At 51.7% G+C, this 13,347-nt stretch overlaps 1 protein-coding gene across 2 annotated transcripts in view; it reads left to right on the top strand.

Annotated features, from left to right (window-relative positions):
- Positions 1–4,142: 4,142 nt before the first annotated feature.
- ACOT11 (acyl-CoA thioesterase 11) overlaps positions 4,143–13,347 on the top strand; it is a 47,472-nt gene continuing 38,267 nt past the window's right edge. For both annotated transcript variants that reach the window (XM_052636836.1, XM_052636837.1), the window contains exon 1: positions 4,143–4,274. In XM_052636836.1, the coding sequence (XP_052492796.1) occupies positions 4,242–4,274 (33 nt within the window). In that variant the 5' untranslated portion in view covers positions 4,143–4,241. The remainder of the gene's footprint in view (positions 4,275–13,347) is intronic.

Genomic DNA, 13,347 nt, shown 5'->3' with positions numbered 1-13,347 from the left:
CAGCATCATTCCTTCCAATGAATATTCAGGACTAATTTCCTTTGATTGACTGGTTTGATCTCCTTGCAGTCCAAGGGACTCTCAAGAGTCTTCTCCAACACCACAGCTCAAAAGCATCAATTCTTTGGCGCTCAGCTTTCTTTATAGTCCAACTCTCACATCCATACATGACCACTGGAAAAACCATAGCCTTGACTAGACGGACCTTTGTTGGCAAAGTAATGTCTCCGCTTTTTAATATGCTGTCTAGGTTGGTCATAGCTTTTCTTTCAGGGAGCGAGAAATCTTTTAATTTCATGGCTGCAGTCACCATCTCCAGTGATTTTGAAGCCCAAGAAGATAAAGTCTCTCAATATTTCCATTGTTTCCTTATCTGTTTGCCATGAAGTGATAGGACCAGATGCTATGATCTTAGTTTTCTGAATGTTGAGCTTTAAGCCAACTTTTTCACTGTCTTCTTTCACTTTCATCAAGAGGCTCTTTAGTTCTTCTTTCCTTTCCCCCGTAAGGGTGGTGTCATCTGCATATCTGAGGTTATTGATATTTCTCCCGGCAATCTTGATTCCAGCTTGTGCTTCATTCAGCCTAGCATTTTGCATGATGTACTCTGCATATAAGTTAAATAAGCAGGGTGACAATATACAGCCTTGATGTGCTCCTTTCCTGATTTGGAACTAGTCTGTTGTTCCATGTCCAGTTCTAACTGTTGCTTCTTGACCTGCATACAGATTTCTCAGGAGGCAGGTCAGGTGGTCTGGTATTCCCATCTCTTGAAGAATTTCCCACAATTTGTTGTGATCCACACAGCCAAAGGCTTTGGCATAGTTAAAAGCAGAAGTAGATATTTTTCTGGAACTCTTGCTTTTTCCCTGATCCAGTGGATGTTGGCAATTTGATCTCTGGTTCCTCTGCCTTTTCTAAATCCAGCTTGAACATCTTCAAGTTTATGGTTCACGTACTGTTGAAACCTGACTTGGAGAATTTTGAGCATTAATTTGCCAGCGTGTGAGATGAGTGCAATTGTGCGGTAGTCTGAGCATTCTTTGACATTGCCTTTCTTTGGGATTGGAATGAAAACTGACCTTTTCCAGTCCTGAGGCCACTGCTGAGTTTTCCAAATTTGCTGACATATTGAGTACAGCACTTTCACAGCATCATCTTTCAGGATTTGAAATAGCTCAACTGAAATTCCATCACCTCCACTATCTTTGTTCGTAGTGATGCTTCCTAAGGCCCACTAGACTTCACATTCCAGGATGTCTGGCTCTAGGTGAGTGATCACACCATTGTGGTTATCTGGGATCTTGTTAGACATGCAAATTCTTGGGCTCTGTTGGAGCTCTGCTGAAGGTGGGTCCCAGTGATCTGTATTTCAGTAAGCCCTCTGGGGACTTCCCTGGTGGTCCAGCGGTTAAGACTTTGCGCTTCCACTGCAGTGCATGCATGCTCAGTCCTCGTCGTGTAAGTCTTGCCCAATTGCTTGTGACCCCATAGACCTGTAGCCTGCCAGGCTCCTCTGTCCATGGGATTTCCCAAGCAAGAAAACTGGAGTAAGTTGCCATTTCCTTCTCCAGGGGATCTTCCTGAACCTGCGTCTCCTGAATAGCCAGTGAGTGCAGGTTCAAATCCTGGTCAGGGAACTAAGATTCCACATGCCTCTCATTGTGGCCAAAAATAAAAAAGTCCTCTGGCTGATTCTGATGCAGGCTGAGGTTGGAGAACTACTGACTAGCTATCACTGAAGATCTCTTCTCAATTCACCTTTCCAGGACTATGATTCATCAGGTGTGTCTCATGCCTTCTGCATTTAGGGCCCTGGTCTGGGGGCTTGTGGGAGAGGCACAAAGATCAGGAAGATGGGATCTCAGCCATCAAGGGGCTTCCAAGTTGGAAAGGGGAGACAGACACCCAGGAAATATTCATTGGAGTAATAGACCAAACAGAGCTGCTGAAGAGACGCAAGGGTCAGTTCTGTAATAAATAGCAAAGGGGAGGGAGACCTTCGTGGGCTGCTGGGGCCTCTGCAGAAAGACCTAGTTCTTGATAGTACGTCGATTCAGCCTTGCTGGAAGTCTTCTCATAAGTCTAACTGAATGAAGCCTTTCGTATTTTATGCCTTGCTGTGGTGTTGGTGGCCAGGACTCTAGGTTTGAGGTCAGGAGTGGTGATTCTAGACAGCTGCCTAACTGTGAGACTCTGGTTGGCTCAGTTTTCATCCCTGGGTCTCAATGTGCTCATCGGTAAGATGAGGGGACTAGACTGAGTGCAGTGAGTCTGAGTCCAGACATCTCTGGAGAGAGGCTAGGGCTGGGCCCAGAGGCCTTCTGGGTTTCCTCCCCCTCATCTGCACAATGAAGACCCGGAAATTGTCCTCCTGCCTGCTTTATCTAGTGAGATGAACTGTCCTCTTTCTGAGCTGTTTTTCTTACCTGTCCAGAAGGTTCTCGTGACACCTGTCCTCTTCACCTCACATGGCTTTTTATCATGTTGAACACAAACTTCAACTCAGAGGCTCCTTGATGCTTAAACCCTGTTTCCTGGCATTCAGGGTCCTCAGTGATAGATTTCCAGCTTTTTCCTACAATATGAGGATGGTTACTGCCTATGACTGCATCCTGTTCTGTTCCCTTAAGGCCTCCCACCTCTTCCCTCTTCTCAGCTGATTCAGCCTCCGTTCCAGCTCTAGCACTGCCTCCTCCACGAAGCCTCCCAGATTACCCCAACCCTCAGTGCCATGCTTGGACCATCTTGCCATTAAAAACAAGAATTGTTTATTTGTTTGGCTGCCGCTGATCTTAGTCTCAGTATGTGGGATCTAGTTTCCTGACCAGGGATCGAACCCAGGTTCCTTGCATTAAGCTCAGAGTCTTAGCCACTGGACTACCAGGGAAGTCCCCATCTTGCCATTTTTAAGGCTTGACTTTAATTTTTCATTTGTTGACACTGAAGCTTACTGACAGACATAAACTCTTCGAAGGGAGGGCCTGAGCTCATAGTGATGGACGTTAGAGTCCTTGACTCCTAGAACAAGAGGGCCCAGAGAAAGCCGGAAACTTGCCCAGAGTCGCACAGCACATTAGTGAAAAAAAAAAAACAGGCCGGAACCCAGTTGTCTTAGGCCCAGGGGGAGACATTAGGCTCGTGGTAAGTGAACTAGAGGCAGCGAGGGGCAGAGGCCTCAGAATCAGACTGACCTCTGTTCCAGTACAGCTCTGCACTCAACAGCTGTGCCACCTGGGACACCCCACCTGCCCTCCCCAAGCGACCGTGCGGGGGTTGAAATGAGGGCGTGGTGAGCCCAGCACACAGTGGGTGAAGGTTGCAGTGAGGCGCTGTTGTGCACCATGCACGTGTCCATCGCAGCCTACATTCCGCTCCCCTCCTTCTTTCCCTAAGCACCAAGCACTTGATTCTGTTGGCCTGTCATGAGAAATCCCATGCGTGTGTCAAGTCTGCCTCACCATGTCTCTTGCAGAAGTGAGGGGGAGAAGGGAAAATCTTGGTGTTCTTTTAGTCAGTAGTGGCTACAGAGGGGCTGGGGTGGGTGCCTAGGGGCTGAACTCTGTGGTGCCCGTGGGTGGAATTTGGTAGGTGTCACTTTTAGAAAAGTCACACTGCCTATTTTAAGGAAGTGAGGGGGTGTGCTCTGTCCCTGGCCAGCAGCTGCTTGATGCTGGCAGGCCGGAGCGTGAGGCGGCACCCCAAGGGTGAAGAGTCCTAGCAGGTGGATCTGGTATCTCTCTGGGAGGCTGCTGGCAGCTCCCTGGCCTCCTGCCACCTTCTGGCCTGACCCTTTGTGGACGGATGGAAACCTGGTGCCCGTTCTGTCAGTCTTCCTGGCTGGGACCGGGAGTGATCCCAGAGCAGAGACCCTGTGGGGAGGATGTCAGGGGCTAGGAGAGGAGGTGACCAAGTTTGGCGGTGGCTGGAGGTGTAGTGAGTGTCCGGCTGGCTGCCCAGTGGGCGGACACAGGGCTCCTGACGTGGCTGTGGCCCAGCTGGCAGCCTCTCTCCTTCCTCTGCGCTGAGCAGCAGGCACAGGAGCCTCTGTGCGGGGCTCTAGGGGAGGGGGGCAGTCTGAGAAAGGGCCCGGGCTGGCTCAGGAGGGCAGGAGTGGGGAAGGGGAGGAGGAGTGGGAGGCGAGGTGATCCGCTGCGTTCTGAGTTGGAGCCGGCTGTCAGAGTCTCTCTGACCAGTGTCTCTCCGAGGAGGGTGCGACCAGCTAGCGGGCCACGGCAGCAATGATCCAGACTGTCGGAAGTCACCTGCGAAGGGTATGGAGGGTGGGTAGGGGAGGGAGGCTTGGAGGCAGAGGGAGGGGACTGGAGTCTGGGGATCCCAAAAGAGAACTGAAGTTTCCATTTGAAGTTAGGAGTCCTACGTCTTCTCTCTCCCTTTCCACGGGCCATTTTCTAGCTCTCTCTGCAAGGAGAAATTTCAGAGCTCCTAGGCTGGTTCATTATAAGCAACAATCACCAAACAAACTCCAGGGGCCGTTAGGCTGACTAGCTGGGTTGAATAGAATCATCTTTGGCAAGTTCTTGGCATCTGGGATTCTACTCTGGGTGTGTGTGTGTCTCCCCGTGGAGTTCCAAGCTTGTTTCTGCCGGATGACTGAGCTCTGTGGTTCTGTGGTGTTTAACTCTCAGGGTTCAGGGCTCAAAGGGCTTGGAGCTGCTAAAAGTTACAGGCTAGTGGTGTGCGTGTGGGTGAGAGTATGGCAGACTGAAACCGAAGGGTTCTTGGGGATGATGACCTCCTTGGGAGAGCATGTGCAGGACCAAGTGAGGGCTGTTGGGAAGGTGATCTGCAAGGTAACCTTGCAGAGAACGTTTCCCTGAAGCCTCTTAACGGGGACTTTGGAGCTGAGATTGGATGCTGAGGCACCAGACAGACCCAAGTGCTCAGCGGTCCCTGGTGGGGGCCTTTGATCTGGTAAATGGAAAAAGGTTCAGGACAGACTGGCAGACATGCGATGGGCGTAGAGTGAGTGTCCTCTGAAGATATTTTGGGGGAAACCCTTTAAAAAGGGGTAAATAAAGACATCTCTTCTCCACTCCCTTCCTGTATCTGCACGACCACCACTCAGCCCAGACCTCACCGTCCTCAACTGGCCCAGCACCTTTCCTTCCCTGCTTCCCTGTCTCAGGTCCACCCCCTCCTACTCACCCTCCACTACAGAGATGCTTCTAAAAGGCAAATGTAATTATTCCTCACCTGTTCAGAAGGCTGCCTTGGGTATCACGCTCACGTGCCTTACCTTATACGAAGGGATCTTGGTAATCTGCCTCTGCCCCCCTTTCCCTCCTCATCCCCCTTCCCCACGCCTCTGCGTTTAGTATGGCAGCCATACTGAACAGCTTGCCACTGCCTCAGTGCACCACGCTTGTTCCCTCCTCTGCAAGAGTGCTCTCTGTTAAGTGACCCCCCCACCCCTCCCCCACCGCCATACTCCCCCGCAGCTTCCGGCGAACTTGTCTCCATGATAAGTTTCTTCTGAGCCTCTGATCTCTGCTCAGATGCTGCCTCCTCTGGAAAGCTTTCCCAGATTTCTCTTGACACGACAAGCCTCTGTGCTAGCTCCTTCCCACCGTGGATTGTGTGTGGAATTTGCATGTCCCTCTCTCCCACCACTTGAGGCAGCTCTTGGTGTTCCCAGCACCAGGTTGGATGTGGCCAGGCCTGGGAATGCTTAATGAACCAGTGGGCACAGGCAGCTTCTCAGTGAGACCAAGGATGGGATCTGAGCATCAGGGCTTCTTGGTCCCATCCCTGAGTGCAGGGCAGAGAGCCTCTTCCGGGTGGGTAGGGCTGTCTGTGTCTTCTCTTGTGCGCTGTTGTCTTTAACCCTTCATGACTCTTTTCCTGTTGATCCTCATCAGTAACCAGGGAGAAGGCAGTGGAGGAGCAACATGTCTTTATCACAGAGATGACAGCAGTAGCAAATCCTTATACAGCTGACCGTGCTAGGCATCATATGAAATGCTTTGTGTTTATAACTCCTCCAGTTCTTTGTGAGATAGGTGCATTTATCATCTCCACGTCCTCCATGAGGAAACTGAGTCTCAGAGAGGTTGAAGACTTGCCCAGTATCACACTGGAAGAAACTGGCAGTGGAGATTTGAACTTGGGCAGTCTGGCTCTAGAGTTTGAGCTCCTAGAGAACTTAAGGCTAGGCCCGATGAAAGCCCAGAATGGGATTCCCACCCACGTGTCCCAACTCGGAGCCCAGCTGGCATGCTGCTTCCCCACATTTGCCCCCACCCGCACCCTGAGTCTGAGAGTAGAGGTAGGGGTGGGCATGGAAGTTGGGCTCATAGGTGACATGGTGACCTCATACTGGCTGAGAACACTGTGCCCTAGATCACCACCTTTGGATTGCTGCCTGAATGGCAGATCTCCTTGGACTCCCCTTGTTTCCTCCTGAGTTCTCCAAGTTCTCCCAGAATACAGGAGGAGACCATTTGCTGAGTTTGTTACCAGAGCGGTTTTCAATGAAAAGCAAGCAAACCAAAAAACTCCACCAAACTCTTCCCTGGGGACAAAGAGAACTGGGTTAAACGGAGTCCTCAGATAACCCACAAGCCCTGCTTCCCAGGGTTCCAGGGCCCTTGTCAGGGTCACATGGCACTGCAAACAGTGAGCATTTTGGGGTCGGCTCTGGCTCTCACCTGTTACTGGGTACCCAGCGAGCACTCGGCAGGTGTGAGCGAGTGAGTGAATGAGGTTGCAGGTCTGCTGCCAGGCTGGGGGGACGAGGCTGGAGGAGCGCTGATGCCCGTATGGTGGTGCTGCAAGGGTCACTTGTCCTGTTTCTCTCGGTGGAGACCCTTCTTCCCCATGCAAGTGGTCAGTCTGTACTGGGTACTGAGTCCCGCCTTCCTGGGTTGGCAGGGACCTGCGGGCACCCTGTGGGAGGCTGTGAACCTCTATTAAAACTGGGTTCTAGCCCTGTCTAGGCAATCCCCCAAGGGGCCCAGGACTTCACTTACCCTGGGAATGAGGAAGGGGTTGTTTGTCCCAGTTTCCCCGGCAAGCCCTGCACCTGGTGGTGCTGCTGACAGGTAATAGAAGACCAGATGCCGCTGTGGGCATCTGTGCACCTGTTCACCAGCCCACAGACCTGCCTGCTGCTTCCGGCCCCTTGTTGCAACCCGCCGCTTCCCCTCGAACCTGAGGACAGCTGTTGGAACCGCTCCCCACCCCCAGCCTCAACTGGGGTCTAGTTCAAAGTGTGAGGAGGTTTAGGACACAGTACTTGGCCACCTCTGGATTAACATCTCATCTTCACCCCATTGTTCATGCTTAACCTTAGGCCAGGTGCTCCCCTTTCCTGGTTGTTCTCTGAGGTCTCCATCAGCCTGGACATCCTGGGGGTCTAGATGTTTGCAAAGGGTTTGAGCACCACTTTGAGATTGGTTCTGACAGTGAAAAGCAGGGGCCTGGCTTCCTCAACTACCCCACTGAGTGGTGGGGGAAGAGAAAACCCTAGACATAAAACACTGTGTCTCTCATGTAGCAGGAACACAAAAACTTGTGGACAAATGGGCGGCCATGATGGCTCAGAGGGGGCTGAAGGGTTCCCAGAAGTCTTCCCAGAGGAGACAAAACTCGGATGCTTAGCTTCAGCCTATTTGGGAGCCGCATCTGAACCCCAGTCTCAGCCCTGGGTGGATAGACTTGGTGTTCTTAGTCTGTTTGGAGGACTCATCTTCATCCTTTAAAACCCGGCTCAGCCATCATTCCCTTTCAAACCTCCATCCTTCTGCTCCCAGAATTAATGGTGTTTCCCTGGGATGTTGTGTTGGCCTCTGGTGTTTCTTCTACAGTGATTAGCCTGTGTCAGGACTGAGTATTCTGTGATGAACCCAGGCTGTTGTGAGCTGATAGCTAATGAGGGAGACATAGTGAAAAGGTAGTCAAAGAAATATACAATGAAAATCTGCGATAAGAGCTGTGAATAGTAATAATAAATGTCATAAATACGAGCTAGGTGACAAGCTTGCATTAGCTCATATATTCCTTATAACAAGTCTGTGAAGTAGATAGTGGTGCTGTGCCCATATTAAAGATGAAACTGACACAGAGAGGTTAAGTAACTTGCCCAAGGTCACACAGCTAGTAAGTGGCACTGCCGAGGTTAAACTCAGGTTGTCTGGGGAACGGAGAACTGTTAGAGAATAATGAGAGAGGTCAGAAGAGAGTTCTCCTACCAGGTGACAGCTGAGCAGAGACCCAGCGGCTAAAAAGGAGGCAGCCATGGGAGGAGTTGGGGGGAGAGCATTCCAGGCAGACGGAATAGCATTCATTTGCAGGCTCCAAGGTGGGGGGAGCTTGGCAAGCTGCTGAAGGGAGGCTGGTGTGGCTGGGAGTGAGTGAGGGCAGAGCAGCTGGAAGGGTCTGAGACAAGGCTACGATGAGCTGCAGGCTGGGGGCCTGGGCCCCGTGAGCAGGGTTTGAGGTTTGGAGTGCTGTGAGTCATGTTGCCCTGCCCACCAGGCTGTGCACTCCTTGGGGCTCTCTAGAGCCTTGGTGCCGTGGTGTGTAGTCCCTGCATACTGAGCTCAGCAGCCCAGGGAGACATGTCAAAGGAGTTCCTCTCCTCTGAATGGCCTGTGCTGTGAAGGTCCCCACTGCTTCTCATCCACCCCGACCGCTCACAATTGGGAGGTGGACCGTGGGATCAGCACCCTGATGCAGGCAAGGCATAGAGAAGTAAGGGGAAGTGCAGGGCTTGCATTGGTGGCAAGAGACTCAGAACCTCTACCTGCTAAGTGGGACCCCTTTCCCAGCCTTTGTAAGTAGCCTCAGTAAGTAGCCTCACTTCCCACCCAGACTCACCCATGCCAACCTCCTCTGCCTACCTTCACACACTGACAATGCAGATTCAGAGCTGACCTTCTGCTTCAACCTCATACATACCATGGCCTGGAGAGGCTGCACCTCTGCCCTTTACGTGTGCCTGGTCCAGGAGCCTGGGCCCAAGCTGGACAGTGCTAAGTGCTAACTGCCTTTGAGATGTTCACTCACTTCATCTTTGTAGGCCTTTTCCTGTGAAGCAGGTCTGTTCCTGCAGATCTTGTTAGATTGTTGGCAAGATTAAAGGCATTGGAGGAGTGTAGAACTTGACACGTAATTGACTATAGTAAATATTGGTTCTTTTCTTTCTGACTCCTCTGGACTTCAGTTTCCTTAGTGGGTCAATGACAGGATCAGTGGGTTGGGTGATATGGTAAATACTACCTTTTGTTGAACACCTACTGAGTGTCAGGCTTAGTTAAACCTCCCAACAGCTCTGCAAGGCTGCTGGTTTTCATCTAGCTTTACAGCTGAGAAAACCAAAGCTCTGGCCCCGAGTCACTTTGAGTGAGTTAGAGAATTCGAAGCCTGTCATGCTCAGCTGCAGCTGGGCAGGGGCCCCGGTGTTGTGGTTCTTCTCCTTGTCCCGGGCTGACCTGGCTGAGCCGAGGGACTGACACCTCTGCCTTGTGCCTCTTGTGTCCTGTGGCTCCAGGGACAGATGGTGCTGCTGGCTGGGTCCTCTGCCAGCTCCCTGGCTGTGGGCCTGCATGTTCCTGCTGTTCCCAGAAGTAGCCTCCTTGTGGGTAGGAGGTGGCATTGGGCAGTGATGGAAAGGACCAGAGTCCAGCATTTGGGGGACACAGGGATGAGTCAGACTGGACCTGTCCTCAGGTGCCCCCTAACTGATAGAAAGACTGAGGTTCAAGCCTACGATGACAGCGCGGTGTGACTGGGCTGTACAGAGGGAAGCGCAGAGGTGGCCCCTCACAGCCTGTAGGAGAGGGTGGTCTCCCTGGAGAGGATGATGGTGTAGCTCAGCTTTGAAAACTTTTCCGGGTTAGAAAGCATGGTCCAGGCGGAGGTTTATAAAATGTGGGGAAAAGTCTTTCCAAAGGAATAGGGAGAGCATTTGGCACTGACTCCTTGAGGAGTCCCTCCCTCCCTGGCCCCCTTGCCTATATAATATCATGCCTGGGCCTTCTTTGGTAGTAATAATCTGCTCTCAGCAAATCAGACTAATTAATAGTAATTAATGTGAGTAGACATTAAGTGTTAAGCATCTCTTCTGGAGAGGAAGCCTAGTGAATGAGTAGAAAGAGCTCTGTTAGTGAAAAAAGCAAAGTCCCAGCTCCACCACCCAGAGCTGAGTGGCCTCAGGTGGCCTGGCTTCAGTTCCCTTGTCTGTGCAAGAGGGAGTGTTGTCTCTCTCAGGGTCCAGTTGTCCCGCTCAGTCTTGTCCAGCTCTTTGCGACCCCATGGACTACAGCACGCCAGGCCTCCTTATCCTTCACCATCTCCAGCATTAAATGGCTTGTGGATACAAAGCCATTATATAATATATATAAATGGAACATAGTAGGTGCTCAAAAAAGTATAGTAGCTGACTTCCTTGGTGGTCCAGTGGTTCAGACTCTTGAGCTTCCACTGCAGGGGCTGTGGGTTTGATCCCTGGTCAGGGAACTAAGATCCTGTATGCTTCACCATGCAGCCAAAGCGGGGGAAAAATGTATAGTAGACTGGTGGGGGGCGGGGGGGATGGGAAAATGTTGGTCAGAAGGTACAAACTTTCAGTTGTAAGATGAATAAGTTCTGGAGACCTGAAGTACAGCATGGTGACTGTAGTTAATAATAATGTCTTATGTACTGGAAATTTGCTAAGAATGTGGAACATAAATGTCCTCGCTCCTCACCCCAGAAAGGGTAACTGATGTGATGGTGTCTTGATTAGCTTGATTGTGGTGGTCATTCCACAATATATATGTATATCCAAACATCGCGTTTTGCAACCTGCATGTGTACAACTTTTATTTGTCAACTGTGTCTCAATAGATTTGGGGGGGAAAAAAATTATAGGGAGGCCCTGGTTCTCTAGAGAGACATGGGACCTGGTTCCTGTTCTCAAGGAGTTTTTCTCCTCATATGTGCGCCCACTTTACAGTTTAAAAGTGACTGTATGTGTTTTACCTGGTCTGGTTGTTCAAAAGTGCAGAGAGTCAGCAGACTGGCTGGCAGCACCCTTGAGGTGGCCCCTCGAGGCCCATCCTTCAGGATGTGAACCCTGGCCTCTCCATCTCTAAAACTGGCTCTGATCCGCCCTGGGGTGTGGCCCTGCTCCCAGGCCTGGAATCCAGGTCAGAGGTCAGGAAGGGGAGTGGCTTTCAAGTCTTCCTAAAGCAGCCTCAGATTTACAGCACACTTCAGGGCTAAGCCAAACCAGGTGGGTCTCAATTTCCATTTGATCCCTTGTAGGGGCTGTGGAGAGACCAGCTCCTCTCCTTCTCTGGTGATACTGCCTCTCAGGGCTGTGGGAGGGATGGTGGTCTGGAGTCGGAAGGCTCTGGCTGGCTCAAGCGGCTAGTGGCTACGTTTTCCCAGCCTTAGTTTTCTCGTCGGTAACACATAGACTTGGAGGTAATAATGGTCCCTGTCATTTGAGCCTGCTTTGTGTCAAGGAGGGTAGCTCCGTGATGCATAGAGACTGGATGGCCTGCCTACAGGCTTTGAGAGTGGTGGGGTATGTGGGACATATGGGCCCGGGGAGAGGAAGGGACCCAAAGACTGAATAACTTTGGGTCAAGGGAAAGGGCAAGCACAGCATTGCTTCCTCCACCCCACCCTGAGGCTGAGAGTGACTGGTCCCCACCCACCTGCCAATGCTTTGGAAGATGAAAGTGGAGCTCCCAGGCTGCCAGACTAAGGGAAGGTGTGTCTCACTCCTGCTTAGACCGGGAGGGACTTCTGAGCCCGGTAGGCCCTCTGAAGAGGCCATGGTGGGGGGGATGGTGATTCCCACAGCCCAGGGGGGATGGACTGGCCAGGGACCACTCCCTATCCAGCTTTCTCCATATCACCTGGAAGGCAGGAGAGCCAGGAGGCAACCTATGGAGGGTCTCCCAAGTGCCAGGCTTTGTCTGAAAAGTCGTGTGGGCTGAGTGATCCGACCCCCCTCCAGGGCTGGCATCCCTTGGGGCAGCACCCCTGCCAGGCTCTGGAGTCAGAAAAACCCACATCCAGTCTCTGCTCTGTCTTTTACTGGTCATGTGTCCTTGCGTGGATCTTTCCACATTCCCTGAGTTTCCTTTTCCTCGACGGTAAAAGGAGGACTCCTGATTCAGGGTGCACTGGAGAATTAAAGGACCCCCAAGGACTAGGCCTAGCACACAGAAGGTGCACAGTAAGTATCAGCCATCGATTCTAAACGGTGGTCTTAGAGCTTCTGGGAGAGCAATTTTGGGACCGCCCCTGGGCCGTACATAGGTGGTCTCTGGCACATGGAGACCCCTCTCTTACCAGCTTTGTCCTCGTTGTTCAGCCACTCAGTCCTGTCCTCCCTGCATCCTCCTGTTCTGTCCCTCTCACACATGGAAGCTATCAGCAAGTCATGATGCTTCCACCTCCCAAATACACCTGGGTCCATCATCTCCCTTTGGACTGCAGTTGCCCACGGAGGAGTCTCCCTGCTTCTTCTCTCACCCTGCAGTCTGCCCTCACACAACAGCATGCGGGTGCTCAGCCGTGTCCAACTCTTTGACCCCATGGACTGTAGCCTGCCAAGCTCTTCTGTCCATGGGATTTTTTCCAGGCAAGAATACTGGAGTGGGTTGCCGTTTCCTCCTCCAGATTTTCCTAAGCCAGGGATCGAACCGGTGTCTCCTGCATTGGCAGGTGGGTTTTTTTTTTACCACTGAGCCACGTGGGAAGCCCCATACGACAGCAAAGTGATATTAAAATGCAGGTCAGATCATCTCTCTCCCCATTCACAGCCTCCAGTTCTTCCCATCACTCGTGGAGTAGAATACAAATTCCACTGGAACTTGAGGCTTTGGGCAATGTGGGACTAGTTCGTTCCCTTCTCCCTGACACTGCTCCAGCCTCACTGCCCACCATACTGCTCCTCTGGCAGCCAAGCTCTCCCTGTTCCTCTACACACTCTGCTCCCCTGCCTGGGACCCTGTGCCCCCAGAGCCTTGCCCAGTCACTCTTGCTTGTCTCATTCAGATCGTGGCCATGACCCTCCTTGATTACCCAGTCTAAATTAGCCCCTTCCAGTCCACCACCTCATCTCTCTTTCACATCTCTTCTTTTTAGGTGTTAGTAAAATTTCTATTTATCTATTTGGCCACACTGGGTCTTCCTTGCTTTGCGTGGGCTCTCTCTAGTTGCAGTGAGCAGCGGCTTCTCTTCCTGGCAGTGTGTGGGCTTTTCACTGTAGTGGCTTCTCTTGCTGCAGAGCGTGGGATCTAGGCACGTGGGCTCGGCAGTTGTAGCTTGCGGGTCCTAGAGTGAGGACTCAGCAGCTATGGAGTACGGGCTTAGATGCTCTGC

This window comes from Budorcas taxicolor, chromosome 3 (genome assembly GCF_023091745.1).
Source record: "Budorcas taxicolor isolate Tak-1 chromosome 3, Takin1.1, whole genome shotgun sequence".
Classification (NCBI taxonomy): Eukaryota; Metazoa; Chordata; class Mammalia; order Artiodactyla; family Bovidae; genus Budorcas; species Budorcas taxicolor.
The sequence above is the reverse complement of the archived record's forward strand: the minus strand, read 5'-3'. Positions and strand labels throughout refer to the sequence as shown.